Source organism: Oryzias melastigma, linkage group LG13, assembly GCF_002922805.2.
Source record: "Oryzias melastigma strain HK-1 linkage group LG13, ASM292280v2, whole genome shotgun sequence".
Taxonomy (NCBI): Eukaryota; Metazoa; Chordata; class Actinopteri; order Beloniformes; family Adrianichthyidae; genus Oryzias; species Oryzias melastigma.
This window is the reverse complement of record NC_050524.1, coordinates 21,464,432-21,479,720: the sequence shown is the minus strand read 5'-3', so window position 1 is coordinate 21,479,720 and position 15,289 is coordinate 21,464,432. Positions and strand designations below refer to the sequence as shown.

Genomic DNA, 15,289 nt, shown 5'->3' with positions numbered 1-15,289 from the left:
ACAAAAAGGAAACAAACTCAATTCAAAGTCGGTGCACTTTGAGGATTCATTCCGGGAGGGGGGCATGGAGCTCGGCTCCAAAAGGTGCTGCTGTTCGTGGAGATGAAATGTGCGCGTGAACAAAGGGGGGCATGAACAATGGCAGAAAGAGGGGGGAAGAGCGCGCCCGTGTACCGCAGCGTCTCCCTCAGAAAGTTGGGGTCGGTGGGGGCCGGCAGCAGCGAGGAGCAGCACAAATCACAGGGTCCGGAGGCAGCCGGGCCGGCCCTCCCCGCGGAGCGCACGGACGCAGCAGGAGGAACGCGAAAAGTTTCCAAACTCACAACCACCGCCGGCCTCCCCACCGCAGAGCAGAAAAGAGCCTCCTCCGCCCTCCCCATCTCAATTTCTCCATCCATCCGCCAGCTCACGGAGAGGTTCAGCAGCGGGAGGACTCCTCCGCGGAGCTCCAGGAGTTTTCACGAGGAGGAGAATCTGCAGGACAGCGACTCCCCCACCGCCGCAGAGTCTCCTTCCGAGGCCAAAGTAAAGCTCCTCTCCGGCACCGACTCTCTGTCCGGTTCGGATTCGGAGAGGAGAACCGGGAGGCGCCTTTTGACGCGACTCCCAGCCGACAGCAGGAACTCTCCCGGGAAGAGGGACTATTCCCAGATCAACCCCAGGAAGGCTGCAAGCGAGGAGGAGGATGGTGGCAGCAGAGGAGTTTCTCCACCCTGCAAATCCCACAGGAGGTATCTGTCTGTCCACCACAGAGACTTCAGCCCCCCTCACCCAGAAACTTGGCCCAGTGTCACCAGAATTCGACAACTTTTCGATGAGAAGGAAGGCAGATATTTGCAGAACCTGAAAGCGGCTGACAGAGGACTTCTGCAGGAGCTCAGCTGTCCTCCTCCTCCTCAGAGAGGGAGCAGAGAAAGCCTCCCTGCTGGAGAAACCTTCTGCCCAGACTGCATCTCCAAAGGTCATGCCTCCAAGAACCCAGAAGCAGAGGTAGAAACTGTCACAGACTCTAGAGGAGATATTTGTCAAAGCTGTTGTAGTCACTACTGTAGGATTAGAAGGTCTGGTAGTTCAGAGGTGGAGCGTAAGAGCCCCAAAACGACAGGATCGACATCTGACCCCGGCCCTGACCTTCAACCTTCTGCTGCTTCATCTTGCAGCCGCTCAGAAACCTTCTCCTGCTCCTCCTCTCCCCAGCAGCCTACACAGAGGGAGAGAAGGGATAGGCAGGGGGTCGGGCTGCCCAGGGATAGTTTACATTCCTCACATAGCTCCTCCAGAGAACCAGCCCCCACCACCTCCTCCTCTGCTCCAGATAAAGCTATTACCTCCTCCTCTTCTGTTGCTCCTTCATCTGAGCTGGAAACCCCTCAAACTTCCAAGTCTCCCCTCGGAAAATTTAGCTCTGGAGACGAAGAGGAAGTGCAAACCAGGAGGCGAAGAGGAGGTGGTCGGGGTGTCCCTGCAGAAGGAGGTCCCATAGAGCGAGGGGCCAGCTTTTTGTCCCGCAGTAAAAATGGCTGTTGGGCGACGAAGGCCTTTGGCAGGTCCTCAGGCAGCGAGGAGGACAGCCCCACCGCTCTAGGTTCCCACTGCCGGGAGGCAGCGCGGCGCCGCTCACTGAGAAAAAAGAAAAAGGTCGGCGGGTCGGCTCCGGCAGCAGGTCGGAATGATTGCAACCATGACGAGTTAGAAGACAGCGACAGTGACTCAGCTGTGACCATGGACCCTCCGGAGAGGCATCCGCAAGGCACAGTCCAGAGAAGCCACTCTGCGCGAGAAACCGGCATTCGCAGCAACAGAGCCAGGGTGCAGCACTGGGAGCGCATCTCCTCACCTGTGATGTCCAGCACACTCCCAGGTGTGTCGCGAGTGGCAAAGGTCCGCATCCCTCCCTTCATTTCTGGGGATTCACGCTGCAGCAGCAGATACTCCAGCTCTGAGACGCTGAAAGATGAAGACCAAACCAGCTCTGGTAGTCGCGTCTCCAGGGGCTTCCTCATGTCTGGGGGGACCCCGAGCAGTCCGAGCAGAGCAGCATCTTCATCCATGCTGAGTAAAACGTACCACGGGAATTTCACCATGTATCGCTCCCCAAGCTTTGGCCATGGGGATAACTTTTCCCGCGCCCCTGTACGCCCCCGGCTTGTACCAACTGTGTCACCCTCAACTTCTCGAACTCATGGCGTCCCATCAGGGGTCAGAGGTGGCGAGAGGGTGGTGTTAAAGAAAACAGGAGGTGGCAGCGTAAACGATAAGGACAAAACCCAGATTTCTACGTCCAACCCAGACATTGCCTCAGAAACAATCACCCTCCTAAATTTCCTGAAGTCGGACTTGTCAGGCCTCAGAGTTCACAGGACAAGCGTAGGGGACCAAACTGGGGGTGTGGAGGGTTCCTTGGCGTACAGGAGGGACTCTGGTCCTCAACACGGGACTGTCATGTCTTCCAGCCGTCGCCCCTCACTGAAGGACCTAACAGCCACACTACGGCGTGCTAAATCCTTTACCTACTCAGACAAACCCTCAGTCAGTGTGAGGAGTTTTTTGAAAAGCGACGCCACAAAAAGAAGCTCCTCTGAACAACAGTTGGACTTGGATGGAGAGGCGGGTGAGGTGATGTCAGAGAGGGAAGTGGAAAGTGATGGTGGAGACTTTAGAGTTGGACATAGAATGAGGTCGTACGGACACGATGAAGATGAAGAAGTGATGCAAACCCCAATGCAGAGAAGGTGTGCGCAGGAAGCCCAGCAGGTCATTCAGGACATCTGTCAGATGTGTACCAGGAACGATGAAGAGGACGATGCGTTTCTAAAGAGACCCGGTGGTTCTCTGGGGGACACCTGCTCACAGTTCAACGGCACCGGTCAGGAGACAGAGAAGGCGGAGAGTTTCACAGATGAAAGACAAGCTGAAGGAGCTGAATTTGAGGAGGCAGCAGACAAAGATAAACATGTACAGGAGACGGGGGAGAGGAGTGGACAAAGAGTGCAGCTGGAGAAGCTGCTCAGCAGGAGCTCAGAGGGCTGGGAGAAGCCAGAGAGACGGAGCAGAGAGCTGCAAGGAGTTTTACTCAAGGGGGATTCAGAGGAAAACATGCTGTACGAACGCTCAGTGGAGGAACTTTCAGGCCATGAGTCCAGTTTGACTGACGAGGGGATTGTGACCGAGCCGGAGATGGGTCCCAGCGACCTCTTGGAGAGGTCGCTCCCAGCAGGACTAAATTTGGGGTTACGAATCACAGGACAGGAGCTGGGGCAACCTGTGACTGCGTGGAAGCATTTGTCTCTCTGTGACTCTGAAGAAAACAGGATGGAGAGCAGCTCGAGTGGTCCAAACCGGCTGATTTCTCATCCTGATGCTAGTGAGGGCGTCTATGCTAACACAGATGTGTCACAGTGGTCAGGAACAGGTGGGTTTGAAGCCCCTGCAACCCCAGGTGCTATCCGTCGGAGGCGCAAGTTCTCGCCCTCAAACAGCAACAACACAGGCTCTGATCCCAGTAGTGGCAGTCATGCAGAGTCAGCAGCTGCTGCAGCTGTAGGAAACGGAGAGTCTACAGTCTACCGGTCCCTCAGCGATCCCATGCCTCAGCGGCGCTGCTCTGCTGCAGAAGACGGAAACAACAACTACTCTTCTGTGGACAGCAACTTTCTAGGATCGCTGTCTATAAAGGGGGCAGGTGGGGGCACGTCAGAGGCCTCTAATGCAGCCGCAGTGACAGAATACAAAGGCAGTGTTGCCAGTGACCTGTCAATTTGCAGCGACGGCGGTCTCCGGGACGACAGCATCCGTGATTACAGTGGTGTCATAAGAAACATTGTTTCTGAGCCTGGCGCAATGGACAAACTGGTGGTCGATGATCATAGCAACGGCAAAGCCCCCAAAAAGAAGTCCTTCAGTGACCCCAGTCGCCGTAGCGACGCCCCTTTACTTTGCCAAAATGACCCCCAGCTAAGGGGTCAGGCGGGCGCTCAGCCAATAAGTGAGCTTGATCAGTCCGGTCAGATTCCACCCTCCAGCAGCGAGCCAATCCTGAGTGAGCAAAGAGAGGATCTGTGGGAACCGAAAGTCCAGCCTGCCATGGTCAAGGTCACCCGGTCCCAGTCAGAAAGCTGCCCCAAATCTAATGACGACGAGGATGTTGATGACATGATAGACCAAGACAGAGAGGAAGAGGTGCAGAAATTTAACTTCAACCTCAAGCTAGCTGAAGTCCTGTCTCCTAGACTGATCCGCAGGCCCACCAGAAAACGTCCAAACAGGCTGCCGTTTGTGCCCCACGAGGACCCGTTTGAGCCCCTGGAACTGGGTCCAGACGGCCAACAGGTCAGCCACAGTGAGCTCGCCTCCTCTCCGCCACTAACGACCAAACCCAAGACTGCGCTGAAGCATGTCCGCCACACCAGTGAACCTGCAACCTTCATCCCCATATCCCCTGCTCCTCATCTGCAGCCTCTCAAGGAAGCAGAGAGCATCTCTATCGGGCCTCCGGCAGAACCTCAGGTGTTCTCCAAGCCTGCAGGCGAAGAGGCTCCGTCACTGGAGGATGTGACACAAAAATATATCCTTGATCTGAGCGCCCCTGAGAGAGACACGGGGGCAAAGGAGGTCTCTCAAGGTTCTGCATCTAGCGTGGAGGCGCCTGGAGAAACCGCCATCGGTGGACTGGCAGAAGCTGCACCTCAGAAGAAGGACAACACATCGGTTTCTGCACCACAGAGGACCAAACCCAGAGTGGTAAGTCAGATTCACTTTCTCTTGTCTTTTGTTTGCTAATGTGTGGTGTAGCCAACATTTGTCCATTTTTGGTCAGCTGTGACCGCTTTCTAAACATAAATGTCTTAAAAGTCCATTCCAGTCGTTTTTTAATCTGTTGTCAAAGCTCTCCAAGTGGTCTTTTAATTATGATTATGTTGTTTTTAGCCAAAATATAAAACACTTGCTGTTTTCAAGGACATAGTTTCTGCAGAGCAGCATTAGTTCTTTAGAAATTTGCCTCAGAGTTGTTTGTGGGACCATTTGCATGGAGCACCCCCACCCCCCCTGTCCCTCCCCTGTTGGTGAGCCAAATAAGCTCTTTTTCCAACAACATTTTTCAGTCACCTCTGTATTCAGAACAATTTGAACAAAGAAAAACTCAGAAATTAAATTTTAGGCTCATATATTCCCTTCTTCATAAAAAAATGCCACAAGAACATATAAAACAGTTTTGATCAGAGTGGGCCTGTAAAATGGAAAGAGCATCTTGTGTCATCACAGCACCGCTCTGACTCTGGATCTGTTAGTTTCCAGTGTTGGCATCCAGAGCTTCACCAGAGCAGCCATCAAAGACTGAGCCAGTTTAAACAAACATCTGAGGATGTTAATAATTTGATCAAACAAAAGTCACACAAGAGGGACAAAGGAACAGTCCAAAGCTCTGTGGTTGCCATCATTTATCTGCCTCGCCCATTATCGATGGCTTCTGTGCCAAAGAGAGGATGCTCCAGACACAGACGTTTATCTGCAAACATCCAGAGTAATCACCACTGTGGCTTGATGATTCAACCAGGTTCTGATCTCACTAGTTTAGCTATTCATGCACACATCTCCCCTAAAAGCCAACGTTTGGCATTTTGTCAAGCTGCCTGATTGTTTTTGCTAAAATATCGTTTTCACCCATTATCCTGGAATTCATTAAATGCTGCCCCTGGTTGTCATGGTGACAGAAGCAGGAGCTGGCAAGCAACTCTAACGAAGCAGGAAATGGGTTTAAAGGAATGGGAAGTTGTTGCGGTCACTGAGGGGCTTGATGATATCCAGCGCCAGCATGTGCACACGCACGTCATTGTGTTAACTTGACTGTATTTGTATGCGTCTTTGTGTGGAATGTGTCAGAGCTGCATCCTGACAGACCTCTGGAGCTGAAATCGTGGTTCGGATGAGACAAAAAGATGTTTTGTTTTTTATTAATATAAGCTCACGTCACACTTAGTTCTTTTGGTTTGGAGTCTTTTCTGGCCTGTAAGAGGATTGGCTGACACCGCTGCATGGTCATTTTTCTTGGACATTCCTCCTCTTGTTATCTTATGCTTCCCTCTCCTCGCTGTGGAACATTGCGGTGCAGTGAGGTCATGATGCTTTTCTTGGTGTCAGGCTGAGCCAAACGTTAGAAGGATGGAGGAGGAGAGAAAGAAACCAAAACAGGGGATGGAGTTGGAAGAAAAGTCACTGACAGAAAACACAGCAGAGGCAGGTGGTGGATGAAAACAATTCCTCTCATAAAGCTTGATTTTACATTAGAAAAACCTTTCTTTATTATAAATGTATTGATATTTTTTCATTCTGTAGTATATCATCCATCAATGTGCTCTGAAACGTGGTTCATTGACAACTTCCAATCCATTGCCTTTCTGCCTCATTGTGATGGATTGGGTTGCTCTCTAACTGTTGTGTGTGTGCCCCCCCCCTGCCCCCCCATGGTTAGGTCCTTTTCACTTCAGTAGGCAGAGGGAATGTGGCCCATCTTCCCCTCTCCCGTCGTTGCATAACAGCCCTCAACCTCCCAGAAAGCTGACCATTGATGGTTTGCATCTGTCATGCTTCACCGGCTTCATGCTAACATGGCACCCTTTTTCCTTTTTCCCATGATGCTCCTTTAATTCTAAATACTTCTAATGTATGAACTTGTATCGTTTGTCTAAAATGTGAGAAAATGAGCTTCTCTATTCAATTGTCACTCTTTGAGTTTTGTTTTTCAGAGTTACAGGAGGTAAATTAAGAGCGTTTAAGTGCAGAGTCAGTGGGTTTGGCGCCCCATTTGAAGGATTAGCTCTTAAAACAATGTTTACAGATCCAGATTATGGGGTTGACTAGTTTGATCAGGTAACTCAAGGTTCTTTTCATTCAGAACTTGCTTCTAGACAGTATCTCAATTCTCCCCACATGTGGAAAGAACTAAAGTGTATGGATTCATTACATTTACAGAGTGATACCTCAGAATGGACCTGTTTGGATCTCAATGATGGAGAGCCCACAGCAACAGATGGTAGCACAACAGCGAGCGGATGCATCAGAATGGAGCAGATCAGAATTGGAATGGAGTGACTTTGGCCTGGCCATTTCAGATGTTGTGTCACTAAAGGGAGATTTTTTCAAACAGCATTTTTGAATCTGCTCCTGATTCATACAATTTGAATAAAGAAATACTCAGAAATGCAGCTTAAAGCCTAAATTATTTTATATATGTCCTCCATCATGAGAAAAATGCAGAAAGAACACGTTAAAAACACAAAAAATAAGTTTTCATATGAGTGGATCTTTAAGTATTTTAATATTCTGACTGTGATTGTAGAACTTTCATCCTTCTTGTTGTCAGCCGGTCTTATGTGCATTCACTTACGAGGAGATTACCTTTTGGTTCAGGAGAATGTGTTTTTGTGCGTGTTAATCGTAGTTTCAATGTAAAATCCTCATGTGCCGAAAGATGAGATTACATTAGGATGACGGAATATTATTGTGTGGACTATTTTCTCTTCCTTCCTCCAAACCTTAAAGGGGAAATCAGGTTTCTTTAATGTGTTTGGTTGGTTGAATCTTAGCTCTCTGGTAAGAGAACAATCACATGTCAGGATGTGAGAAAAATCTGAGTTTTTTATTTTAATATGAAGGCAAAGCCCTTCCACCACCACAGTCCTTTAAAGTGCCTTTAGCAGGTTCTTCTGTGCTCAAATAGTGGGATTTTGACAAAGCTGTATGGGGGTGAAGGAAGGATGTAAACCGAAAAGCAACTTTCCTTTTAAAGCAGACTTAAAAGTTGAGTCAAAGGGCACATTTATACGCAGCAAGAGGATTTTGTGTAGGTCAACAGTTCTGTTTTTTTTAACCTGCAAAGGTCAGTGGAGGTTTACTGAGGGCCACAAAGCCATGGAGGCTCAGAGGAGAGGATCTAGTTCGTTTGGACTCAGCTTTGCAAAGGCTGCAGATGATGGGTCGTAGGTGGGATGAATCAGAAGATAAAAGACCTCCTGGGAACCATCTGAACTATCTATGACACAGGATCTGATGGTGACTGAACCCTGTTCTTCAAAGGGGAACCATAGGAAACATCCGTGTGGATGCATTCTGTTTTTTTAGCCTGTGAAAAGGCAGAATAAGGTGGAAAACATCTACATTGTTAGTGTGAAAAAGGGGGTATCTCTGTGCATCATTTATTTTTGTCTTTCCTGCATGTGTTAGGAATTAAGGTAAATTGGGAATTTTGGAGAAAAATCATGCCTGAATTTGTAATTATTATAAACAGGAAGCTGAACCTATAAAACAGAAATGGTTTAAGTCAATCAGAGCGGTAAAAGTTTGTGCCTCGAGTCACCATCTTCAAGGAAACTTTTACAAACTCAACAGTTGTGAATTGTGTTTCTAAAGAAATCCCAAGATGAGGACAGAGGCTCCATCTGTTTTCTCACAGACGAGAGAGGAAAAAAAAGACTGTGGGAAACATCCTTGTCCTGGTGACAATGGTGCTTTGAAATCATGCAGCTTGTCCTTTTTCAAGACCAGATCCTTGATTTTTCTTTTGCTTATTTATTTTCTTTTAGATTTACTGTAACTCAAAGGAGAAACGTTGATGTATTTCAGACTAGAAAACTGTATGGACGTCTCTCCGGGTCCTTTCTACGATCCTCTTTCCCCGTCTCTCCTGGCTCCGTCTCTCCTCTCCCGGTTGGTGTGGATCCACCCAGTGTAATTACAGAGCAGTTTGCTTATGCAAGAAAAGCCTCCCCTGAAACAGCACTTTTGAAAAGCCGTTTCAGCTCTTTCTGTTGTGCGCCCCAGCATATTTTGAGCGCGTCTTTGTGTGGGTCTGATAAAAATAATTACAGTTTATTCTGACAGCACTTTGAAAATGACTTCACCTGTTGAAGGCTGTGTGGTGCTACATATATACATTATGGTAGATCTTTGGTGTTGCTCAGACGTTATGTTACTACCTCTTGCATTTGCCTCTAAAATAAGGAGGGAATCCACATGTTTTTACCTCATTCACGAGTTTCTCTCTGATGTTTTCCCTCCATCGAGGCCGATGTTGCGCCAAGGCCTCCCATCTATTCAGCCAAACAAAGTACATTTTTGAAAAATGCCATCCAAACTGTTTTAATGCCACAGAAACACTCCTGGACTCACTGATCAATTTTACACCCATTCACTGAAGAGCGATGAATAGAAGAACCCCCCACAATGATCACTGAAATAACCCAAACTCACAAAGGAAAAAATAAATAAAAAAACAGAGAAATTGCTTTTGTGTTTAGTAGAATAAGTTTGAAAAACGGGCCATGACAAAAATAACAACATTTTGTCACACAGTTTTTTTAAAACGACCAAAGCATGTCTTGCCCTGCCTCAGATCCTTTAGATCAGGACTCATTTAAGACCATTAAACTGCAAAAACGCCTGGTTGCATAATAGTAAAAACAATTCTTAACACATTAGCAGATTTCCCTTTATATTAAGGAAAAAAGAATCTGCTAATGCGGTAAGAAAAAGACATATCACCTAGGCACTAAGAAATATTTTCTCAAATTAGAAATATTGAGAAGTTTCCTGAGAATATTTTTCTTAAATGACAGAAAATAGGATTTTTTTTTCTTGAAACAAAGGTATTTTTACGTTCGTAAGATTCAGTTTTTTTGTACAGAATAGTCCAATGTTTTGCTTTGTAGCCATTTTTACGGGTTATGGTGTTTTGGGTACATTTCCTGTTGAAGACCCCCACATAAGAACTGAGACCAATCTCTCACTCTGATCATCACATTCCTCCATAGAAAACCTATTTTATGAGTTTGTTTATGTAACAATTTAGGCATCTGGATTAATCAGTTGGTTAAGTGCGGGTCTCCTACGCTGGGTTCGATTACCAGTGTGAGAAATGAGCCTCATCCAGTACGGGTCCTTGGCCCTTTACACTACTGCCTAACTATGTAGCCACAAGGGTGTCCAAACCAGGGTCTCCCTGTGCCCGTCCAAATCCTGGATAAGATACAGGCTTATGTCAGGAAGGGCATTCGGCATAAAAATCCCTGCCAAACCACCTGTGTGAATAAGTGAAAGCTGATACGTGTGGTGAACCTTGAAGGAATATGCTTATGTTTATGCAACAATTTCATTTATACAACAGAGGCTGCCCAATCCTGGTCCTCATGATCTACCACACTGCCTTTTTCCAGCTCTCTCAGTACTTATTGCTGCTGATTACCTGGATCAGTAGTTTTAAGTCATTCAGAATGAGGAGACACTTGACTCAGCTAATCAGCAGAAAGCAGTAGGGAAGCCACAGTTGAAAACTGTACCATTGAACTAAATGGTAGGGCAAATCAACCATTGCATCCCTACTGCATACCATTAGGTTTATGACACACATGTATTGTGCTTTATGTAAGAAAGATGTGTTATTCATTGTCTTATTACATTACACCAGGCTTAGTATAAGCCAACTGAAAGGTTTTACTTCATTGTTACTCACTTCATAGCGAATTAAAAAATGATTTTTCTGATTTTTTTGTTGTTTGTTTTGTAATTCATAAATTAAAATGAATCAAAATTGTCACCCAACAATTGAGGTTTGAACCAAGTTGTGGTGTATCAGTGTTTTCATAGAAAGCGTTGCAGAAAGAACTGGATAGCAGGCAGAGTGGTAGACCTTGAGGACCAGGATTAGGCAGTCCTGACACACAGTAACTGATTTTCATTGGTTGATTTACAGTAAAATCTTTCTGTTGTTTCTTTTGTCAGTTTTAAGTTATTTCAGTGTGTGTTTGTTTAACAAAAGAAGACAGCTGAAGTTGGTGTCACAGTGGAAACACACCAAAAATATATTCCAAGTTTTTCTTCAAACATACCCTTTTGAGATCATGTTGGTTGTGTGAATGTAGAAGAACAGGCAGTAAAACACCAGCAACGAGTCGTTAGACTGTATAAAATGTTGCTGCATTGACGTGGTTGAATGATTTTGCAGTAAAAGTCAAGTTAGACCTCCCATAGTATTGACTCTGCAAACGTATGAGGCGTTATTGACTGTAGATCACAGATAACAGCCGTCTGTATCTCCAGGAGCATGCCCTTAACTCAGAGTTGGGACTTTTCTCTGTGGTAGTTTGTGGTTGTAGACCTGCTGCCTGCCTCACTTTCACACAATGGAACATCTGTGTCACTTCTTCGCAAATATTGGATGTCATTGTTCGTAGTGTGGTCAGATACGGGGCTGCATAAATACCCTTGGTTCAGAGCGTGGGCCGATTTGGCCTTTCAGCGTTCTTCTTTGTCCACCACAGGAACATGACAGTAGAAGCCCTCTTCCTCCTCTCTCTGACTCCGTCCTCATCTTCCGCTCACCCGTCTTATGGCATCAGTCCGTCGGTTTGGTTCATGCTCTAGCTGCCGGTTTAGAAACGCTCTTGAACACAGGAATGAAAGATGCTGGAAAAGTCACAGCGCCGCACTCGAGTGGCTGTTGGGATCCCGGATCAAAGCTCAGGGCGAGGACGAAGATGTCTGGAAAACAAAGACAGGAGCAGCGAAGGCCCTGGGGACCTCACAGGCGAGTGGAGCTCTTCTCTGGTTTTCATTTCAGGAATTTTTGCTCAGAACTACAGGAGCCGAGTCTTTGTTTTGCTGTCCGTGTTTGGGTAAACGTACCGTCATAGTTGAGTGAAATCTGTCTTAAATGCAGTTGAGCCATTGTTTGTTTTTTGATGGTCAAATAATTTCTGGCGATGACGTCCCTTCATTATGTGGAGTTCATCTTTACCTCCTCCATGTTGTGAGAACATCAGCTGCAGCATTTGAAAGTCATTGCTGTTGTCTAGTTCACAGACTCTAGTGTTCAAACAAAGAGGTCCCCATGACCAAATTGATGAAGAACTCTGGCTTTGGATGCTGTATTAGTTCCAACTGCCCCTACTGGTGGATACGGGCTGTATGCAGGCAAAAATGGTCAAACCTGTACAGAGTTTGCAGGAAATATCAAGATCGCAGACCGTGTGAAGAATCCATAGCGTGAAAATGTTCATGGTCATTTTTTCTATGGGCATGCTGCAGGTGACACATAGTGAACACTTATACAGCATGTAAGGGTAAAAAGGACAGAAGTAGGTGAGACGTAGGCCCCCCAAATCCAGTGGAGTGTGCAAAAAGTGCTCTTCAAGTGCGTTCAGCCCGACTGTTAGAAATGAGAAAATTAGACAATCAGAGGGTAGTTTGTGTGGAAATTCTACAGGCGCCCACCGGTCACTTTTGTATCACATGCACACCCTGTGTATCCAAAATTTGTATGCAGCCAGTAAGGATTTAGTATTGGCACCTAACTACCAACTACCATTCGACACCTGTACTTCATAGGTGATGTAACGTCCACTATCCTTACAAATACTTCACGATACACTTACCACATGCACAATAATGGTATGTTCGACTTTCATGGCATCCCTTTGAACCAAGGCACACCTGTGCTCCCCTTAAGAGGCAGCCACTCCTCTTTATGATCCTCCAAGGAGAGGAAGCACACAACCCAAAACCCCCCTAGCACCTGTATGGGTAAACCGTCTGTATGGTTGGATGTGACTAAGGGTTAAGCTAAGTACTATTGACTCGGTGACAGGGTTTTTACCAAAGTAATCAAGGATGAGTTTGGTCAAAGGTATTGGTTAGCCTGAAAAAGTCTAGTTTTAAGACATTGCTTGCAAGTTCAGATATTTTTGACCAGTGGAAGCAATAGTATATGGTAGAGTAGGTGAACAGGACTGCCTTTTTTCTAGCTTCAGTGCCTCCTCACATTCTGTGTCAGACAGCGAGTCCTTCTGCGATGAGCTGCTTATATCTCCATTCCCATCCATTTCAGATATTGTCTAAAATATCTCTGGTTTTTGATCATCTCAGTGCTGTAAGCATTTAATCAAATGTTACCAAGTCTTTGACCTTTTTAGGTTCCATGTTCTGTCACAAAAGAAGAGACGATTTCGTGGTTTGTAAGAGTAAAAGGAAAGTAATGTGACTTTTAGTGCCTAAAACAGCTGAGGAACCATTACATTCGTTGTGTTACTTTAGAATTACCCCCTGCTGTTCCTGACTGCATCAATCATTGACTGTTTAAGAGAACTGTTGTGAGAGAGTGTGACATCACCCATAGAAACTTACTTCCTGCTCCAACCAAATGAAGCAAACACCACATGCTTTTATTGAGGCATCTGATTGGCCAGTTTATAAGTGATAAAGAAAACATTTTAAAAAAATGGAATAGCAAGGACATGTTAAAAAGGTATTGGATCAAGAATGATTATTTTGACATATAGAATGACTCATAAATAGCTGTTTATTTCTCTATAGAAGTCTATGGGATTTCGGCTTCTTGGAGCCAGGGGGTACTTTGGGGTTTGCTCAATCCAGTTCTCTTATACAGCCGATTACATCAGTGGATTAAGGTGTTGCTTTTTTCTGTCTGTTTAACGAGGAAGTCAGATGGAGAACCTGATATTTTTCAGACATTTTCTTCCTTGTTAGGAGTTCAGAGACGAGACCAATGTCTTCACAGGCTGGCGCTCGTTCCTGCTGCTGTCGGTTTGTTTGTGGGCTACCATATTAAAGCCATGAGATCAACATTTTCTCTGTCCAATCCAGTTTTTTTGTGCACTTCTGGTGGATTTGAGTTCCTTCATTAAACTTCGTGAGAGAAGCTCTTAAGGCTGCTCACCCTTTTTTGCTCTTTTACTGAATATTCGTTCTTCCGTGTGCCCAGCTGGTTTTGCTTGTGTCGTTTTGAACAGGTTGGAGGGAAAATGTGAAGATATCTAAACAAAATTGTGTCATCATCTCTGAAACTGAATTCTATAGATTCAGGAAATGCTTCAAAATCAAGTTCTGCACGTAAAATCCAATGAGTCATAGTTTGTTGTGTGCTCTCATTTTCGTTCGTCGTTCGTCCTGATTTAATTAACTATTCCTGTCTGTCACTCTAATGCCTCAAAGTGGGAATTTATCCAGAAATAACAGTAGTTGCTGTCATGGCAATGATGATGGTTAATGATAATAACCACCATTTATCCAACTGGACGGACGGGTGTGCGTCCCCGCCCTGAGATATGTTTGATGGATTCACACAAAGCTCCATCGCCCAGCGACTGCAGAGACTCCACGGCTGCTTTCTCCTCAAACAATGCCGTCCTTCTTCATTCCTCAATGGGCTTCTTATTTCCCAGAGAGCCTCAAGGTTTCAAATATTTTATTCAACAGTTTGCATTATGGTTGTGACGTTCTGAAATGTTTTCGTGAGGGGAACAGACATTATCCACGGTTGATTTTACTAAAATTTTATGTGAATAAATGCTACTTAAGGTCACAATTCAGGTCACTGAGTTCTCTGGACACAATCAGCCGAATGAATTGTGTTTTTAAGAGAGAAAATGTGTCAGAAAAATAAGAGTGAAAAAGCGTGTAGATGCCTTTTTGAGAGGAAATGACTTTGCCAAATCTAGACTTTAGTGAAAATAGGCAGATGTTTGCTAAAGAAGCATGCTCAGTTAGGCTTTCTTATTGATAAGCATTTAACACTTAGTAAGGATTCAAAACAATGTCTTCAAAACAAGTAAAAAAATAGAATACAAGATGTTTTTCTTTGTTACAAGTTTAAAAAAATGCCTCAACAGAAATTTGAATGTATCTGCTGTAAATCAAAGTATTATTCATATCCATCGCCATGTTATTGGATGACTTATCATGACTTGGTTTGTGTAGTACATTAGAGAAATTGATTTTTGAAAAAACATTTCTTGAATTTCAATAACATTTTGCACATATGTGTAATGAAAACGCAACTAATATCGTTTCTGCTCCCCATCTATGGAATAATTTACCTGAGGATCTGAGAGAGTTTAAATGTACATTAAAGATTCATCTTTTTAAACTGATATTTTAAATAATTAATAACTTATTATAGTATTTTATGTTTTTTTATGATTCTCTTATTAACGATGGTTCTGTAGGTTTTAGTTTGATGCTCTGCTGGTGAAGTTCTGCTCAACACAAACTCTTGTTGCTACTGAAACCACTTTGAGCTCCTCGAGCTGCTCTGGTCTCTGTAAACAGATGGATAAATAATTTTGATTGTTCTTTCACTATTCCATGCCATAAATTGCTCCAAAGTGGTGTTTCCGCGTAGAACAAAAACACGCAGCAGCGCCTCTTTACTATTATGTCTTTAAATCCAGTCTGTGATCTCCATGGCAGCCCGACGCTTTTTTTTTTTTTTTTTTTTTTT

General features: G+C 45.2%; 1 protein-coding gene across 2 annotated transcripts in view; it reads left to right on the top strand.

Annotated features, from left to right (window-relative positions):
- Positions 1–6: 6 nt before the first annotated feature.
- Positions 7–15,289, top strand: part of LOC112149250 (rho guanine nucleotide exchange factor 17) — a 60,171-nt gene continuing 44,888 nt past the window's right edge. For both annotated transcript variants that reach the window (XM_024276850.1, XM_024276849.1), the window contains exon 1: positions 7–4,740. In XM_024276850.1, the coding sequence (XP_024132618.1) occupies positions 139–4,740 (4,602 nt within the window). In that variant the 5' untranslated portion in view covers positions 7–138. The remainder of the gene's footprint in view (positions 4,741–15,289) is intronic.